This window comes from Serinus canaria, chromosome 1A (assembly GCF_022539315.1).
Source record: "Serinus canaria isolate serCan28SL12 chromosome 1A, serCan2020, whole genome shotgun sequence".
NCBI classification, from domain to species: Eukaryota; Metazoa; Chordata; class Aves; order Passeriformes; family Fringillidae; genus Serinus; species Serinus canaria.
The window spans coordinates 57,407,848-57,425,892 of record NC_066314.1 but is presented as its reverse complement, the minus strand read 5'-3'; the positions used below and the strand labels follow the sequence as shown (position 1 = coordinate 57,425,892).

Here is an 18,045-nt window from a genome sequence, read left to right as displayed (position 1 = left end):
CAACCGCAATTCCAATTATACTTATGGAAGTATAAAGTTTATATGGCTCTTTATAAGCTGTAAACATAAACACCTGGAGACGATTTTCAGCAACTCACCACTGCTCAGAATCCTTGACAATCAAAGTAATTGGAGACTGCAGTGAAAGCTTTAAGTGTAACCCCCCATTCCCAAGGTTTTCTGTTTGAAGTTTCCTGCCCAGGTACAGAAGAATGCTTATTTTGGATAAACCACTGCTGAATTCTGCTCCAGCCTCGCACAGAGCCCACATGATGACTTGGAGCTGTGTTCCTCAGGCTGTTAGAACACACAGCACAGCCCAGATCTGTTGTAAGTACAGCAGTTATTGTGCAAAACCACCAGATAAAATGGATGATATGTGTGGCACTGTCTTCCAAGCAATGCTGAAATTTCTATTGCACCTTCATACCCACAGCCAAGCCAGCATCACCAGGCTTTATGTTCTTCTAGGTAAAGCAAATCACTGGCCAGGTTTTCCAAAGAGGTTTAAGTAATCAACATTTAAATACTTGGTTTTACTCTCCTTCTCCATACAAAAGAAGAAAATTAATAAATATTAAATAAATATAATTGGGGGGAAAAAAAATCCAAACCATAAAAACCCCAAAATACCCGAAAAAAGCAAAACCAAAAAAAAAGCCCCACCAGACAAAACCAAACCAGAGTCTTCTCCCTTCGTCTTAGTTCCTGGAATTTGCTGATGTCACAGGATCCCGGTGAGATTTTGTAGGACCGACTTCTCCTTGAAAGCGTCCCCATTTCCTATTTCTCTGGAGCTGCGGAGTGACGATTCCCAGGCCCCGCTCGGCACGGAGCCCGGGCTCTGTGGCCATGCCCCTGGGGGCTGGCGCATCCCGGCAGCGCGGCCGGCGGCGAGGGGAGCGGCAGCGACAGCGAGGGGAACTGCGGCGAGGGCAGCGAGGGGAGCGGCAGCGAGGGGAGCGGGGCCCGGGCTCGCTGCGGCCCGAGCGCGGCCGGGGGCTCCGGCCCTGCCTGCCCCAGGCCCATGGGCAGCGGCGCCGAACGCGGCGGCTCCGCGGGGCGCGGCACCAAAGGTGACGGGCGGGGGACACCGAGGGGACGCGCTGGGATGCCGGGGGGGATCCGGGACATCCCTGCGGAGCATGGGGAGCCGGGGGTGCCGCCCGGGAGCCGCCGCACCGCTGGAAAGGCCCCGGGCTGGCAGCAGAGCGACCGCCCGGAGAGGGGACCCTCCTGTGGGGACACCTCGGCCCGGCACTGCCCCAACAGCCGGACACGGGGCAGTGGCGGGGCGTGTGTGCTTCCAGAGCCCTGGAGGGGACAGGGGAGCAAAAGGAGACTATACAGCTGTGGCTGTGAGATAAAGCTGGATATTTTCAGGAAAAGTTTTGGGCTCAGGAACCGCTGGCTTTTCTTATTTCATTTATTTGTGCTGTGTTTAGGCACTTAGTGTCCACCGTCATTTTTCCCATGCTCGTTTCTTTTCGGATCGCTTTAAGTTTTGGATGATGTAACTAAAATTTACAGTAACTCAAAGAGTTCTTGTTAGCTGATAAGCCTTGTGAAGATAAGCTAAATGTTTCTGCTCCCAGCCTGCTCTCCACAGAAAGACAATTTTTTTTAACAGCTTTGCGTGTCCTGGGCTCTACTCCCCTGTCAGCTGGTTCTTATTTGTTATTTTGGGTTTGTTTTGTTTTGTTTTTTAATCCCTTGCATTGATTTGTTCAGGTCTGTTCTCAAAGCTCTGGCTGTGGCGAGCTGTCGCTGGGGTCCTTATTGCTGCTGTCATTTTGATTTCATGTATTCAGTTTGGTAAGTAAGGAATTTTAAAAGAAAATATAATTAGCAATAGAAATTAGCAGAGTTTGGGGTTTTATTCTTGGAGGGTGTTGAGGCCCTGGCACAGGCTGCCAGAGAAGCTGTGGCTGCCTCATCTCTGAAGTGCCCAAGGCCGGGCTGGATGGGGCTTGGAACAACCTGAGATAGTGGAATCTGTCCCTGCCCATGGCAGGGGGTGGAACAAAATCATCTTTGAAGTCACTCTCAACCCAAGCCACTCTGTGATCCTGTGTGAATCTGTGATTTCTGTTTGAAATTGTGGGCCAGTACAAGAACAACTCAACATGCTTTAGTGGGGCTAGGGAGGGCTCAGTTTAGTCTTAGTTTACTTTTGGTATCAAGTTTGTCACATCACTGTTGGTCTTAATCCACGTTCAAGAAAACAAACAACAGGAAGATTGTCCTACCAATCTGCAGTCCTTCAAAAATGATACTATAATAAGCAAAATTATTAATTCAACTGTAAGGAAGCAATGCATGCAAAAACTGGAGTTGTTGGAATTTTTAAGCTGTAGAAGAGTCCTTGGGTGATACTTTATGATCATCTTCTCAGCTACTTCTACCAACCTGTCCCTGACCATCATTTTAAGGGTATGTCAAGAGGCAGAAGGGTGCAGGATCCAGAATATATCATTAGTTTACAATAATTATTTCAGCTGGGCGGAAGAAACAATGCTGTGGCTAGACTGGGATTATTTTAGATTATGCAGTCAGAAAGTAAAACCTTTCCCAGCTGGAAGTTATGGGTAGATTGTTTTTTTGTCTTTTCCCAGTAAAGCCTTCTCTGGCCAAAGTGTTTCCAGTGTGTCCTCCCCTGGAGCTGTGTCCATCAGGCTGGCTGTACTTCCAGAGGAAGTGTTACTTCCTCTCAGAGAGTGAGGCTGCCTGGAACTCCAGCCAGAGCCAATGCTCTTCCTACAATGCTTCCCTGCTGGTCATCGAGAATCACCAGGAGCTGGTAAGGGAACCAAAAGGATCCTGTTCTCCCCCCAGTTCTCTTCCAGGGAACTGCTTCTGCATCCTCCTCAGCTGAACAGTTAGGAAGCTGATGTAAGACCACAATGAGTCACAGCCAGGAGAAGATTTCATGCTTCTTCTCCCTGAAAACAGGAAACATCAGTTTGAGCAGTTGATGGTTTAGAAAACCTCTGAGTACTTCTCCGAATTAAATGTGGTGCTGCTCACAGCTATAACTTGTCATATTGAGGGCATCTGTCAGGGTAAACATTGTTGCATCTGATTTATCTTTTATTAAACAATTGTTTTCTCTTTACAAACAATTGTTTTATCTTTAATTAAACAATTGTTTAAAGTATTGAGATAGGTTAATGACACACAAGTTGGTAAATTGTTAATTGTGACCTTTGGAGTTAGGAGATAGTTACCCAAAGTGCAGCTTGGAGTATTTGTTTTTTTTTTTTTTATATTATACCACAGTATTAGGAAAGATTCCACCCTGAACAAAGGCCTAGGAGAATATATTCTTCTGTACTGTTCCAGACCTTGATAGCAGACCTTGATATTTTAGAATAGCCTCTCTCTAGGTCAGTCAGCCCTATCTCAGTCACCATTCTCTGTGTATTTAGGTTTTAATATTGTTTCCTCAGCAGGAAAGGCTTGATTGTTGTTTTGCTTTTGCCCCGGATCAAAGACTTTGTATTTTGCTAGCTGGACTGAACATGCAGAACTTTTCTCATGCGGGTTTATTCCTACAGAGGTTTATGATGAAGATAACAAAACAAGACCCATGGATTGGACTCTATAAAATAAATGAAGATTTCTTTTGGGTAAATGGAAAAGCATTAGACAATGAACTGTAAGTTGATGTGGAGGGGTTTTGCTGGTGATACTTGATTTTAGGAGAGTAAGAAAAATAATACAGGTCTAGTGACTTGTAGGAAATCTCTGTCATTATATTGAAGGGATGGAGAGGGTATGGATTGCGCTAAAGATTTCACATGGCATTGTTAAAATTGTGACAGATGAAAAGCAACATGAGGCAGGCTGATGGTAACAGACATTAGAGAAAGTGAAACCAAGAGACACAAAAGCAATGGGAGGAAGGGAATTGGGGGAGGAAGGGAAGATTACCGTGACACGAATTCTTTATCATGGAATATATTTTGCAACAATACAAACCTGCATGTAAGCTGTGTGAGATTAATAGCAACAGTTTTGGGAGACTGCTAAGACATGTTTTCATTTTTATAGAATGTTCCTCAGAAAGAGGCTGCTGGAGGGGAAGGTGGATGTGAATTTATGTTGCAGGAGCTGCTCTGTGGCCAGGGCCCTGTGTTCTGTGCCAGCAGTGCCAGGTGTGGGGCACTTTGTTCCTCTCCCTGGCAACTGTCCCATCTCCTCAGAGACTGCTGCAGCTCATCCTGGAGCAGCTGCTGGCAGGAGTTGGCAGAATTACCATTGATAGGCATAAGCAAGGAGATTTCACAAGTATGAAATTACCTTAAAAAGTGGAAAATTTAAATGCTATTAAGTCTGTGACGCTACTGGTGATGTGTGAGTATATTCACTTCATCCCCAAGCCCTGAAGGCTTGATCTGACAAAGGCATTTAATGTGAGATGTGAGGAGCACATGAGCACCTCAAGTTGAAAACTTCAGTCCTTCCCACTCTTTTATCCTGTCTGCAGTACAAACATCCACTGATGCTTTCATTTTCAGTGAGCTTCTCCCATCCTTGGACTTCTGCCTCACTGCTTGCCTCAAACTGCTCCTCCTGAAGGGAAGGGCAAACACCTTGATATCTAAGCTCAGGTGTCACTACACTGGTGGGGATTTGTCCCTTGGCTTTTCCAGAGACCATTCCAGTTTGCTTGGCCTATCAACAGAACTTTATAGCCCTTTGAAAACAGTTGCTGAAGGACCCCCTTACCTCTTATGTAGGGACACCTATGGTGTGGAAACAGAGGTTTACCTCTTGTTTCCTCCCACCCCCTTGATCATGGTGCCTGTTGGGTTCTGAGGAAGGGAGAAATTACAGGTGCATTTCCTTCACAGCTTCTGCTGGAACTTTTTGGCTGGATAGGAGGATGTGGAGGTGTAAGGTGGTGGTGCCCATCTTGATGGCACAGCATCCCTGAGAAAGGCAAACCTGAGTTTCAGTCTCTGCTCTAAGGGTGTGCTTCATGTTTAGTGACCACTAAACAAGATGCAGGAGTATTGCAAGTGCTGGGTTTTGTATCCTGGGTACAAGATGCCATTAAGAAAATATAATCTCCATGGTATTCTCTTCAAGGCACAAAACATCATCCTCCTGTCGTGCCTTGCCTGAGATAAATCAGGCTTTATTCCAAGAGAATTCAAAGAGAACCAGAGATGCCCAAAGCTGCCTTTGCTCTATTGCAATATTTGGTTGTGGGTGTCCAAGTAATCCTGTCTTCCCTTCTCCCTGACAGGTTTGAAGTAAAAGGATCTGGCAGCTGTGCCTATCTGGAGTCCAGAGGAGTCTCAGCCTCAGGATGTTATTTAACCAGGAAATGGGTCTGTAGCTTGAATATCAACTCAGCAAGATAAAGGTGGACAAACCCACCACTCCTGACTCTCAGAGCTCTGATATGATGCCTGCACAGGCTGTGTCTACACTTTGGGACCTGGGAATGTGTCCCAGCTCCAACCCAGAGGTGAATGACTTTTCTGGTAGCCAGAATTCTCCACCCATGGAGGAAGGCTTTGAAGATACCATTTTAAAGACTCTCTTCAGCATCCTGATAAGTCATTTCCTTGGCCCATTTTTCCAGCTACTGCCCAGCTGTAGTTTCTTTTTGCTGTGCCATCAGCACAGCAAAAAGAAACTACAGCTTTCATCAGCACAGCAAAAAGAACTCCATTTACTCTTCTCTTGTAGGAGCAGCTGCTCCTTCTTTCCCTTTTGGGTGTGCACTTGGAGGTTTTGTTCTGCTTTTCCTTTGCCAGGCTCTGTGTGCATGGGTGGTGAAGTGGGTCTGTCTGGAGGGCTGCCAGTGCCTCGTGGATACAGGGCAATGCAGAAGTAAACACTGTTGTTTTAGACAGGATCACAGCAAATTCCTCTCTTTCTGTTTGATGGGATGTACCTTGCATTTATTCCATGTTTTGTTAAAGTTATGTTACATTAATTTTGTTAAATCCTGGTGATAACACTGTCAAGCTGATTTATGTAGCTGCACTGCACCTGAAGTTATTCTCACAACACTTTCTTTAGCCAAAAAAAGGTCAGAACAGATAAGAATATTTATTTACCTGAGCATCTGCACTGATGGGGGGGAGAAGAGTTGGAACTGGAGGAGTGAGAGTGAAGCTGCAGGCATTAATGTAGGAATAGTCCTCAGTGCAAGGAGGCAAAATCAGGAGAAGGGAATGAGAGAATTAGCAGCAAGGGATGTTTCTCTGTGTTTCCCTTATGCCCTGTGCCTGTCTTGGTGTGAGGCTTCTGAGTAAGGGGACATTTCCAGATGGACAGTCAGTGTTTCCTGGTGTAGGTGACATTTTCAGCAGCAGCCTCCAGTGCTCTTGGATTGCTGGGAGCCTGAACAGGAATAGGGTACAAACCCTCTGATTGTCTGAGTCCCACACATGTCTAGCAGATTGTCCAAAGATTAAAAGTGTCATTTAACCCAGAGGAAGCAGATTTGCCTAGAAGGAATATAACTGTGAAGTTTCCAGAGAAGGAAGAATGGGAAGTTCACCTTCGTTATTTTCTGTGAGAGAAGGACTTGACTGTAGCAGGACCATACACATGGTCAGCAACTTGTGCCTTTCAGATGTTTATTTAAATATAATCACTAATTTTACTGGATTACAATTTTCTTAATTGCTTGTATTCTTTATAGGCACAGTAGCAGGACTCTACAGTCTAAAAAGCCTAATTATCTATTTATTTATATGTTGGGGGAAAAGTGTTATTCTGCAATGTTTTTACATTAACCTGATTCTGAAGAATATGGTATGTGCAATAGTCCTGAAAAGATACTTAATAAATATCTTTACAGAGCCCCTGAATTGCAGTGGTTTGTATCTTAATATAGGATATTAAAAGTATTTTTCATCTCAGGAACCATTTTGGTGAAAAAGAAAATCTGAAGTGACGTAAAACATTAATGTTTTGAACATGAAAAAATCTTTAATCATAATGTTGGGGCTGACATGAAACAGAATATTTGATCCAAAAAAGAATGCTTTTCCCTTTTTACACCTCATAATGAGTCAGACTTTTAACAAAAGGTTAAAAAGGGGAAGCTCTTCTGGAATTTGACTCCTCAGGGATGCAATGAACTTCTTCGGTGATGTTAAGAAAAGAAGGGTCAAGCTGCAAACTCTACCAACTTGCTTTACTCAGAGTGGAGTTTGATGAAGTTTTTTCATTACTTCAATGGTAATTTCTATTTCTTTTTTCCTTTAATAAGTGACTGCTTAAATTGTAGGTAAGAACTTCAGTAAGGCCCTGCAAAAACTTGTTTAATTACATGAATAATAGCAGGAAGGCCCAAATTGTAGATGTTTCATGAATATTGTTAAAACCTAAACACCACAACTAATTTGAGAGAAGCCAGCATGCAGGAGTTTGTTTTTCCTGTTAAATTCAGCATGAATCAAGAAAGATCTGCCAGAAAACCAGTAGTTGTCAACTCCACTGCATGGAGAAGGGTGTGCTGTGAGTACCCTGAAGTGAAAATTTCTCAGCAGTCAGAAATTCTCTCTCTATAAAGCATGTATTATATAGGTATAGATTATTATCTTACTCATTTCTGACGTTTTCCTTCTCTTTGCTTCTCTGTCTAGAATGAACAAACCAATCCTCTTCCCCTCACGTGCTGTGCTGAGTTTGGGTGATTTTTGTTGTTTCTTCTTACATAACAGCAGTTTCTCATGGGTCTTGAGCTGCTGATGCTGCATTCTTCATGACAAATCTGTGCTGGGATTTTTTTGTTGCTGTTGTTTGAAGGGAAGTCCCTGAGGGTACAGTTCACTTTCACACTTCTGCAGCCCTTAAGTGCTGGACATTAACGCTCCCCAGGCATGCACAGGTATGAAAAAACATCTCTGAGAAACTGCCTTTATTTGTGTGCATCACAGCAAAGACGAGGTAAAGGCTCACCATCTCAAAAGCCATGTTAGACTTGTTTCTCATTGCTGTAAGGACTTAAATTCCAGTTGGTGCCATTTTTGTCATAGTAGCACCTTCAATTAATGACATTTCTTCATTTTTGTCAAACAAGTGAATCTAATAAAGACACTAGGTCAGACTGCTCTTAGCATTTTTGTGTTCTAGACCCAGAAATAGCATTTATTCATGACACTTCAATGCCTAAGTAATGCATTTATTGAGTGCACTCCCAGGCATTAATTTCACCAGGCTTTGGCTTTGGTACCTCATCATACCATAATTGTGGAATTTACAGTGTAAATTGGAATTTACAATGTAAAGGGACAAAATATAGGTGGAGAGGAAGGTTATCAACTTTATTTCCTTGCACTGCAATGTTGTTTTACAGCCCAAGACCCTTCCCTAGTTAATCCCTTCAGATTCCAAGGCTCAGCACCAGAAGAAGATGGGAGCAATCAGCACATTAACCACAAGTGTTACAAGTCACTCCATGCCTGCTCTGCTGTCTACAACCAGTAGCTGTGCAGCAGCTTTGAAAAAGACACTGTCCAATAAATGCATTTTTTCCCAGCCCTCAATTGTGACTTCTGTGAGTCACAATTAGATCCCAAGGAAAAAAAAACCACAAACCCCCAAGCCCACAACTTCAGCAAACACTAAAATCCTGAAACCCAAATAAGAAATCCTCAGCTCAGCAGCTTCCTGCCGGCAGCAGAGGGCCCAGCACACCTTTCATGCCCCACAGGGGCCACAATTCCTGCACATTACACTGTTTATGTGCACAGTGCTCCTCCCCACGAGTATCTCTTCTCCTCTGACTCTTCCTGAGGCAGCTGCTGCCAAAATCTGTGTGAAGGCTCAGCACCCCAAAATCCTCGTGTGACAGCTTGCCCTCTTGCAGGACCTGTCTGCTGACTTAAGAGAGTACAGCACAGCAAAGTGCAAGTTTCTCTGCAAGTCTGATGAAAATTATTTACATCACAAGTTGGTTTGTCTGTAAAAGGGTCTTCTGATGAGAAGCTCTTCTTGCTGTCTGGAAATGTGGCTCAGAGCACCAGCAAAGTTGCATTCTTCTTACAGATCCACTCCTTTAAGGTCTGGCAGTTATCTGCCTGAATCAGGTTTTTCCTTCTGTAAACAGCACAGTTCTTGTCAGCCTCGATGCTTTTTAGAGCTGTCCTGCTGAGAGACCAAAAGGAATGCAATGAGTTGCTTAAACTCAGCACTGCTTAAAAATCCTGGTGGTGCTCTGGGTGAGGGGGGTGGACGATGCCCACTTGATCACCCCCTTGAAGCACAGCAGCTGTGCAAAGGTGGGTTGGGCACCCAAGCAGGGACTGCTGGCTTCTGCGAAATGGATGCTTGGCACTATTAGTGTTACAAGGATAAGGATCCACCCCATGCAGCCACAGTGCTGAAGAAAGCTGCAGAGATCCCAGCTAGTGCTATGTGGTGACTGGCATCACCTTCAACAGAGGCAGGCAGCACATGGTCTGCAAAGTGAGAGAGTTTGTTGGCAGGGATTTCAGCAGAAGTGTGTAATAATATCTCTGCATTAATAAATATATGAGCTGTGGCTATGATTAGTCCTGGAGGCAGAAATCAGTTTCCCAAAGCACCCAGTGGGAACCTGTTGACCTGGAACTGGCCATGAAATAGACTCTGAATAGGTACCTGAGGCTGCAGGCTTAGATCTGTGCTTTGGGTAATTAGCTCAGATTCAGAATTGTATTTCCAAGCAGGGATACCACACTTTGCTTTCCTCAAAGATATCCTACCCCCCAAAATCATCACCTCTTTTCTTTTACTCTGTGATCTTCCACTGAACTCCATGTTTTCTCCATGTCTTCAGCATCCAAGCCAATCCAGATATATTTGGTATCTTTGTCTTTGTTGTCTATAAATTCCTGTGGAATTATTAGAAGGATGTTACCTGACAGAAGAGCTTTCCTCCTGTGCCCAGGTCATGCTCCTGCCTCATGCACAGCTTTTATTTCCTCTTGAAGAGCAAGGGCAGGGATGCAGCCATGGCAGAGCAGCCCCTTACATCAGCCCACATATACGACCAGCCTCCTCTCTTCCCAGAGCCAAGCAGTGGAAAGCCCCCAGCATTTCTTCTTCCCAGTCAAAACTACTCTGGCTTCCACACTTGGCACCTCTTGTGCTTCTCCTCTTCAGCTCTGCTCTGCTGACATTCCCAAGCCCAGCTCCTGAGCAGGGACACTCAGATCCCTTCCCTGATGGGGCTCTTGCTTGTCTATGTGTACTCTTGACATCCAGGCCATTTTCTCTTGGAGAAATGTTTGGCTGAGTCCTGTCACTGCTGTAAGACTCACCATCTCAATTTCATCCTCAATGACAAGCAGCTGGGATTTCCTGGCCAGGCAGTTTTTCTGGCTGTCCTCCCAGCTCCGGGCCTCCTCAGAGAAGAAGTAACATCTGCCCCTGTGCAGCTGCCAGCCAGGGGGACACAGCTCACATGTTGTCCCTGTGGGTAGACAGGGGGAATATTTAGCTCCTGCAATGGATGGAATTCCTCCCCCTATTTATGAACCATTGTCTGGAAAGTGTTCTCCAGGACAAGAGGAGGATATATGGCATTTCTGACAGCAGCTCCTGGCAGATAGAAATGTAATGAAAATACTAGAAACTTTATATCAACAGAGGAGCAAGACTATCATGATTAAAATGTTAGCTTAGATTTTTCACTGCTCTGCAGGAGCACCATGCTTCCTGAGTTCCCATAAACTGCAGGGTGTCAGAGAAATGGGAACAGAGACAACAGAACTGTGCACACCACACATCCTCTGTGCTGGAAAGAAGTAATGGGTCTCACCCTGTCCATCTTCACACAGCTCCTCCATGAGCTGTTTCAGGAGTGCTGCTGAGACAGTCCTCTCTGAAGAAATGTCACTGCTGGTGCTGTTCAGACCATAGTGGGGTAAACTTCCTGATTTTCCTGCTCTGCCCTTCAAAACTGGAACAGCCCAAAGTCAAAAAAAAAAAAAAAAAAAAAAAAAGAGAAAGAGATCATGGCTAACAATAAGGATAAGGAAATGCAGTCTTGTACCCAGAGCTAGACTGTGAATGTGAGGGTGTCTCTGAGTACATTGCCTGGTACAGACACAGTTATGAGCAAACTCAGTGAGTAAAGCTCAGTGAGCAAAGCCCTCCTGAGAAGATGTTCATGGAATGGCCTGGCTTGAAAAGACTTTAAAGACCATCTCATTCCAAAACCCTCCTGCCATGGGCAGGGACACCTCCCACTATCCCAGGTTGCTCAGAGCCCCATCCAGCTTGGCCTTGGACACTGCCAGGGATCCAGGGGCAGCCACAGCTTCTCTGGGCACCCTGTGCCAGGGCCTCACCACCCTCACAGGGAAGAATTTCTTCCTGATATCCAATCTAAACCTGCTCTCTGTCAGTGTGAAGCAATTCCCCCTTGTCCTGTCACTGCAGGCCCTTGTCAGGATTCTCTCATTTCCTCTATTTGTGTACAAGTTGACACCTTTTAGTGTGATGACACTAAGGGAATTTTTCTCTCAGCTCTTTCAGAGGTTTAACCATGTCTGCAGTGAAGGGTTGAAGCAGGAGGCAGGATCTACTCACACTGCTTGGCTTGTATGGCCACGACTCCCAGCAGGATGAGCACGAGGACTGCCAGGACCAGCGCCACGTAGAACCAGGCTGAGCTCCTGTGCTGGCAGCCTGCAGGGAGGCAGGAGGAAGAGCAGCTTAAGGTCTTGGCACTCTTAAACTTAACACTGGGGAAACAACAGAGAAATCATCTACCAAAATCAGTCTGCTGTCAGGAGGATGCAGTGGCATTTAACTCTTTAAAAATCTGCATCCATTTTGCACACGTGGAAGTGAAATCAAAATGTTTGATCTCATAAGAATTTGCCTTTTCTCCTTTGACTTATTTTTCTCAAGCATTGCCTCCTCTCACCTACCCCCACACACCCTGCAAGGACCTTGCAGAGCAGTTCAGGGAAAGTATCAAGGATGGGCTGAGGTGTCAGGGATGGCTGTGGTGTCTGTCAGGGACAGCTGTGGTGTCTGTCAGGGACAGCTGTGGCGTCAGGGATAGGCTGAGGTGTCAGGGATGGGCTAGGGTTTCAGGGGTGGCTGTGGTATCTGGGATGGGTTGTGGGGTGTTCCTCCTCTCTGCTCCCAAGCGTTACTGTTCCTGTCCTGCAGTGCAAAGGTAACTTCCCTAAAAGCACAGGAAAAAAGCTCCATACTGACACCCCCTGGCACAGCACAGCGAAGTGCATCAAAACAAGCATCTTTCCAGCTGTTTGGCATTCGTCCTGTGTCAGAGGGAAACACTCAGGAAGCTGTAGAACCCGAGGAGATTTAGGGTTAAGGTGCCAGTTCCACAAGACACAGATGTGCACTGTCATAACCTCTGTTTCCCTGACCTTACCTGCGTGAGATGAGCAACTACTCCATCCTCTGGCTGCCTGACCTATCTGGTATGATGTTCCCAGTACAGGGAAGGTGACAATCACCAGGCACTAATGGCACATAGGGGCCTGGGCATTACCCTGCTTCCAAAGCCAAATGCATCCCTGGAACTCTTTCCCCCATGAGGGTTCTAAAAAGCCCATGGAATTTTTCTTTGCTTTACTATATTTCCCATGTAGGGCACAAAGGCATTTTTAGAAATTATTTTTAAAACATCTCTCAGTATTATTTTGGAAAGGAAAGTGTAAAATCTGAGAAGCCAGGAAGAAAAGCAGCAGATGAAATGACAGATCAGCCCTTCATGGAGAGAGTGTACAAAAGGCTCTTGATAACAGGTTTCACTGGTGGGCAATAGGAAAAACTCCATCTATAATTAGTAACCAAACAAAATTGCACAGTACCAGGAGCGGAAGTCTCTGCTCTGCTGCTCCCTCGGGGCTGGGGCTTCACATGCAGCTCAGCATATGTGATGGTGTTTCCTGTAAGGAGAGGGCAGCGCTGACATTTGTGGCTGTGCCAGTCACCAAGTGGAGGAACAATAAAGGCGGAGCCTGTGTGAAAAGAGGGGTGTGTTTCCAGGGCTGCTTGTTCAGCATTTTCCCTTTCCTAGGCAACGGCAGGCAAGATGATGATTTACCACTTCCTCCTGCTGTCAGGCAGGAAAAGCCTCCTCCATAAGCTTTGAACTGCTGGGTGCTGTGTGGCTGGAGCAGGAGCCAAACAGGCTGAAGGATGGGAAGGACCTGGATCCTATCCATGGCAAGCATCCCATCTGTTGCTAAGGCATCTCAGGGGGTACCACAGGGGCTGGAGGGGCACCAGACCCACCTGCTCTGTGGGGCAGAGAGGTGCCAAATGCAAACCAGCACTCAGAGAAATGCTGCTGCAGCAAGGTAATTCCTGGGGGCATTCTTGACTTGTGTTTATCCCAGGATATTTCAGGTGCAGCAATGGACCTGGTGGTTGAAGACATCGTTTTCCAAGAGCACGTTGCCAAAACAAAACCAAGGGTTTTGTGCAGGTTCAAGGCATGTGGATCTTTCTGAAGATGTTTTCAATATCATTTACCTGGGTATTTTGCAGAGCTACTGTTTAGTGTTGTGGACAGTATTTGGTCCTTTGGGACATTGCATTTGGTTCCATAAATTGAGAGGTTTTTATCCATCTGTATCAAGAATAAGCCTCTGTGCTATCACTCTTGTTTGCAACCACTGGGGCTTTGAAAAAGAAGTGTTGTATTAAATTTCACTGATCAGGGAAAAACTTGGCAGAGGAATAGAATCTCATTAGGTTAAAATGAGGCAGCATTTCATATGAGAATTACTGAAGTATGGAGAGGTTTTACAGTTAAAAAGCCCACTGAGAACCTGATTGGCAAATAAAGGTATTCATATAAGGGAGACACTCTATGCTTTAGAGAATATGACCTAATACACTTGGTTGTTTGCTTTCTTTCAATTTATTAATTCAATGAACAACAGAAAATTTGTAAATTAAATGTAATTGTTTTCAAATCAAATGCCCTAAAAGTTTTTCTTCTTAGAATGTAAATAGTTTTCCAAAAACACTCAGGACTTTTAAACTTTTAAATGCACTAGCCCTGTAAATGGAGGTACTTCTAAAATAAGTATTTTAGACATTCTGCTACTATTAGTAAATAATTTGTCTCTCAAATGCACATTTATTCCTTCAAAGAATATATCTAAGACTATAAGAAAAAACCTCATCCATGCAAGCTGAATATTTAACCAAAATCATTCCTTCTCTTAAAGTGTGTGCTGGCTGGTATGATTATTTGAATGCTGGAATGATTATTTGAATGCAGAGTCCTCGGAAGTCAGCAGGGGGTTTTAAACCACATAACCTTAATTCTGCCAGGTGCTTCCACACCCTCACCTAATTCAACAACAAGGTGGAGATCTCTGTCAGCCACTGAAACTGAAATTTCACTGCACTTCCCTGTGCCTATTGTCAGGTGCAGAAAAACATCTCTGTGTATTGGAACCTTCTGCTTGGTCGATGTGCAGCCAGGGAGTGCTCCTGGGGTGGTCCATTAGAGAATGGTGTGTCCAGATGTGGGCCAGCACATCCAGAGGTCTGGGGGAAGCTCCAGAGGCTCTAGGTGGCCCTGGTCAACACCTGGAACAGCCCAGGAGGTTAAGGAGGGGAAGAAGAAGTTAAGGGCACAACCAATAGCAGGCTACAACTGCTTGTGGGTTAGTTTGGTGGTAGACTTGAACTCTCCTTGGTTTGTCCTTCTCCCAAGGAAAGTTCTGTGTAGCCACTCAGGATTCATAATCAGGCACCTCTCAAATTATCTGTGAGGGAATTGGGACACAAAAACTGTTGGAGTATTTTGCTGGGAAATGGATTCCCAGGTGTGTTTATCCTTGCTGAGATTTGGGAACAGTTTTCTACTTTTGAACACCTGTTTTGAAGCACATGCACGGTAACAGCAGCTACACCTAGCAAGGCCTGTGCACAGATAGTGCCATTGCTACATCCTCCTCAACACACTCTGGCAGAGCATCCGAGAATCCCCTCGTCCCTATTGTAAAGCAGGGGAGAACATCAGAGAGACTCCATTGATATCAGAAGGCTAATGAATTACTTTATTATACTATCTCATTTTATACTATATTACACTATATCTAAACTGAAACTGCACAAGCACTCAACTCAACTGCCCAGAATCTCGTCACTATCTGCTGACCGACAGTCTGGACATGCACTTGGCCCTGATGGGCCAAGGAAACAAAACACCATCACTCTGGATAAACAATCTCCATATTGCATTCTACTTTGGCACAACACAGGAGCAGTGAATTATATAAAAACTGCTTTTTCTTTCTCTGAGGTTCCTGGCTGGGATTCCCAGAAAACATCCTTGGCAAGTTGTGCCTTGCTTTTCTCTGAAGAGAAATGCGGCCACATGTCCCTATTATCCAGAGCACCTGAGTGACAGCTGAAGTCCAGCTGTAAGTCCAAGCCCAATCAAACAAAATGTATTTGAGTATAATCAGACATAAGAGTGAGGAAAGTGAGACTGGAAGCTATAAACACTGAAGAAAAGATTACTTAAGAGACTTTGTCTCTGTATATTTGAGATAGAATAACTAAGACTTGTAGAACTACTGGGTGGATCTCTGGTGCCTGTTTCTTAAAGGGGATGGAAGCACTGGAGTTTGAACAGAACATCCACAAAATGATTAGCATTTTTGAGAAGTTAAATATTTAAAGGGAACAGGGCATTGAAAAATCACTTAATTATCATGGCCAGTAACTTCATGTGAGAAAATATCAAGAGTTAAAATCAGTTCAACAAAAGTTTACTAAGAGCCATCCACATATTAATGATAAATTTCACTGGAATTGGCCTGTCCAAAATTGAGCTTTTCCTTTAGGCAGCATGATCAAGGACTAGTTTTGGATGTCTTGTAATCAAGATTTGATGTCTGTCTCCCTTCACAAATAAGTTTTATCACTTTGGATATTGGGTAACATTCCAGGCAAGCCCTCTTTGCACAGGTTACAGCAGTGCAAACAACATCCACAGGTGCATAAACACAGAGTTTAAGATAGTATTTCATGCCATATAATAAAGTGTAATATATATATAGAATATAGATATATATATATATATATATACACTTATATATAAAGGTATAATATATATATACACTTTATATAGTTATATTATAGTTTATATATATATATATATATATAACTATAAATATAAGTATAACTATAAATATATATATATAATATATGTATATATATATAAAAGAAAGTGAACTAATTTTTATCTTTTGGATACCAGTCTTGTAAAAAATATATAAAAGCTATTATTTTCTGTCATTTAAGTGCATGTATTCAGTGTACTATCATCACTATTAATCTCCATTGTAAGTAGATCATCTAAACATGCTCATTACACAATGTTGTTTCCTTAAGGAATTAAATGCAATAATTACTAATGAAAACATAAAAATATCCTTAGAATGGTGCCACAGGCACCATTTGCTCATAATAAGCTGTCATTCATGTTAGATGTGATCCAGAATTTTGTCCAATGCTTTCATGAATGAATTACATTTTTTTTCCAAGTACTAGAAATGTCACTTCTTCAGAAAATTAAGTTCAAATCATCTCCTTACCCTGAATACTGGCTTAATCCTTTGGGACTTTTTTACAAAAATATGAAATGATCACAGATTGGTAATTTGGTTCTAGAAAATCACCACTGGAAAATTAAAGAGAAAGAGCAAGAAGTTTTTAGGGGACATTCAGTACTTCCTTCAGTGACAGTGGCTGCACTTTAGACTTCTACTAGTTTCCTGCTTTACTGGTTACTTTACTGCTCCTTTTCCATGAACATAATCTCCATGATCTGATTAGTGGGTAAGTAGTAATTCAGTGGAGCATTGTCTTGATCATGTTACTCATTTAAAAAGAAATATTATATTCATTACTCAACCAATGAACACTTTTTCTTTCTCATTCTGTTACTTAAAGCCTGGGACCAGACCTGAGCTGCTCTTCCTTGGTGGTTCTGCTTTGGAGCAGCTTGGCTGATTTCTACTGTGAGGATCTCATCCACTATTCCACCTTCTTGCCCTTCCTATGCAGCATCTTACAGCATTCTTCTAGTTTTACCCAATTTAAAATGTGAGAGAGAAAGAGAGAGAGAGCTCAAGAGAGCAGAGAGTGTGTGCCCAAGAGGTTTTACCTGGGTTTGGTGTCCCTGAAGGAGCGTGTGGCCTTTCCCTTGGCAGCATCGCCACGGCCGCGTAGGTGACATCCCCTGCCATCTGTGAGCCTGTCCCCAGAGCTATGGAAAGAGCAGCTTTAACTCAGTCATTTGCATCCTGTCTCAGCTTTGCCTGCCTCCAAAACACTCACATGCTGTGCTATGGCTCTGAGGAAGGCTGAGAAACACAAAAAAAGGAAGTCACTGAGTTACTTCTTTCAGTGCAGCTTCAAAGCTTGTTTTCAGCCACCATTCTGTCTCTTCTTGCCCTTCAGAATACAGAAGCAAATGAAGCTTAAAGCCCATCATTTTCACTAATATATGAGGAAAAAAAATCTTGTTGGTCAAAGCACAGGGAATTCTCTAAGGAATGCCCAAAAATGGACTTACACAGGTATGAAAGGTTTGCTGGTTCTCAGGAGAATAGAGAGTACAATTCCTGTGCTGTGGCTGTTTTGTGCTCCTGTGCATGATCTGACACAGCCTATCCACCTGAAAGAAAGACAAACAAGAAGTACATGTAACGGTGTAAGATGTCTTGGGGTTAATGTACTGCAACCACACAGCTTCAAACATGTAACTCAAATTCTAATCTGCTCCACCCACGAAGTACTTCAATGGTTTAACAGCTGAATTTAGGTGATATTGATGGTACATCAACATGAACTCAAAATAAAATAAAAAAAACCACGATCAGTGCTTTTTACAAGAATGTTTCCATACTATTGTAACAGTAGTTACAAGGAGCTGCTGTTCCTACATTGCTTGAACTATTTCCTGCTTGAGCCAACAGCTCCACAGATGGAAAACCTGAGTTGCCTTTATTACCTTTAACTCCTTTTACATTACCCACATGTTTGCTGCAGGATATTTTGTTGACATTG

At 43.7% G+C, this 18,045-nt stretch overlaps 2 protein-coding genes across 5 annotated transcripts; one reads left to right on the top strand and one right to left on the bottom strand.

Moving 5' to 3' along the window:
- The first annotated feature begins 955 nt into the window (after positions 1-955).
- On the top strand, positions 956-6,836 carry LOC103819693 (C-type lectin domain family 2 member L-like). Its single transcript, XM_018918640.3, has 5 exons — positions 956-1,076; positions 1,732-1,815; positions 2,616-2,800; positions 3,558-3,658; positions 5,255-6,836. Exons 1-5 carry the CDS (start codon positions 1,028-1,030, stop codon positions 5,370-5,372), a joined length of 537 nt encoding a protein of 178 aa, XP_018774185.1. The 5' UTR covers positions 956-1,027; the 3' UTR covers positions 5,373-6,836.
- Positions 6,837-8,276: 1,440 nt separating this feature from the next.
- LOC108962632 (killer cell lectin-like receptor subfamily F member 1) lies at positions 8,277-17,697 on the bottom strand. 4 transcript variants are annotated; one of them, XM_030238495.2, is made up of 8 exons: positions 17,552-17,697; positions 17,141-17,339; positions 12,813-12,962; positions 11,551-11,649; positions 10,778-10,918; positions 10,278-10,429; positions 9,736-9,848; positions 8,277-9,123 (listed from the first exon to the last, which is right to left on the bottom strand). In XM_030238495.2, exons 2-8 carry the CDS (start codon positions 17,220-17,222, stop codon positions 8,988-8,990), a joined length of 873 nt encoding a protein of 290 aa, XP_030094355.1. In that variant the 5' UTR covers positions 17,223-17,339; positions 17,552-17,697; the 3' UTR covers positions 8,277-8,987. The 4 variants fall into 4 exon arrangements, with proteins under 4 accessions (XP_030094355.1, XP_018774179.1, XP_018774180.1 ...); XM_018918634.3 differs by having other exon boundaries at positions 8,277-9,120; XM_018918635.3 differs by having other exon boundaries at positions 12,813-12,890.
- Positions 17,698-18,045: the final 348 nt, after the last annotated feature.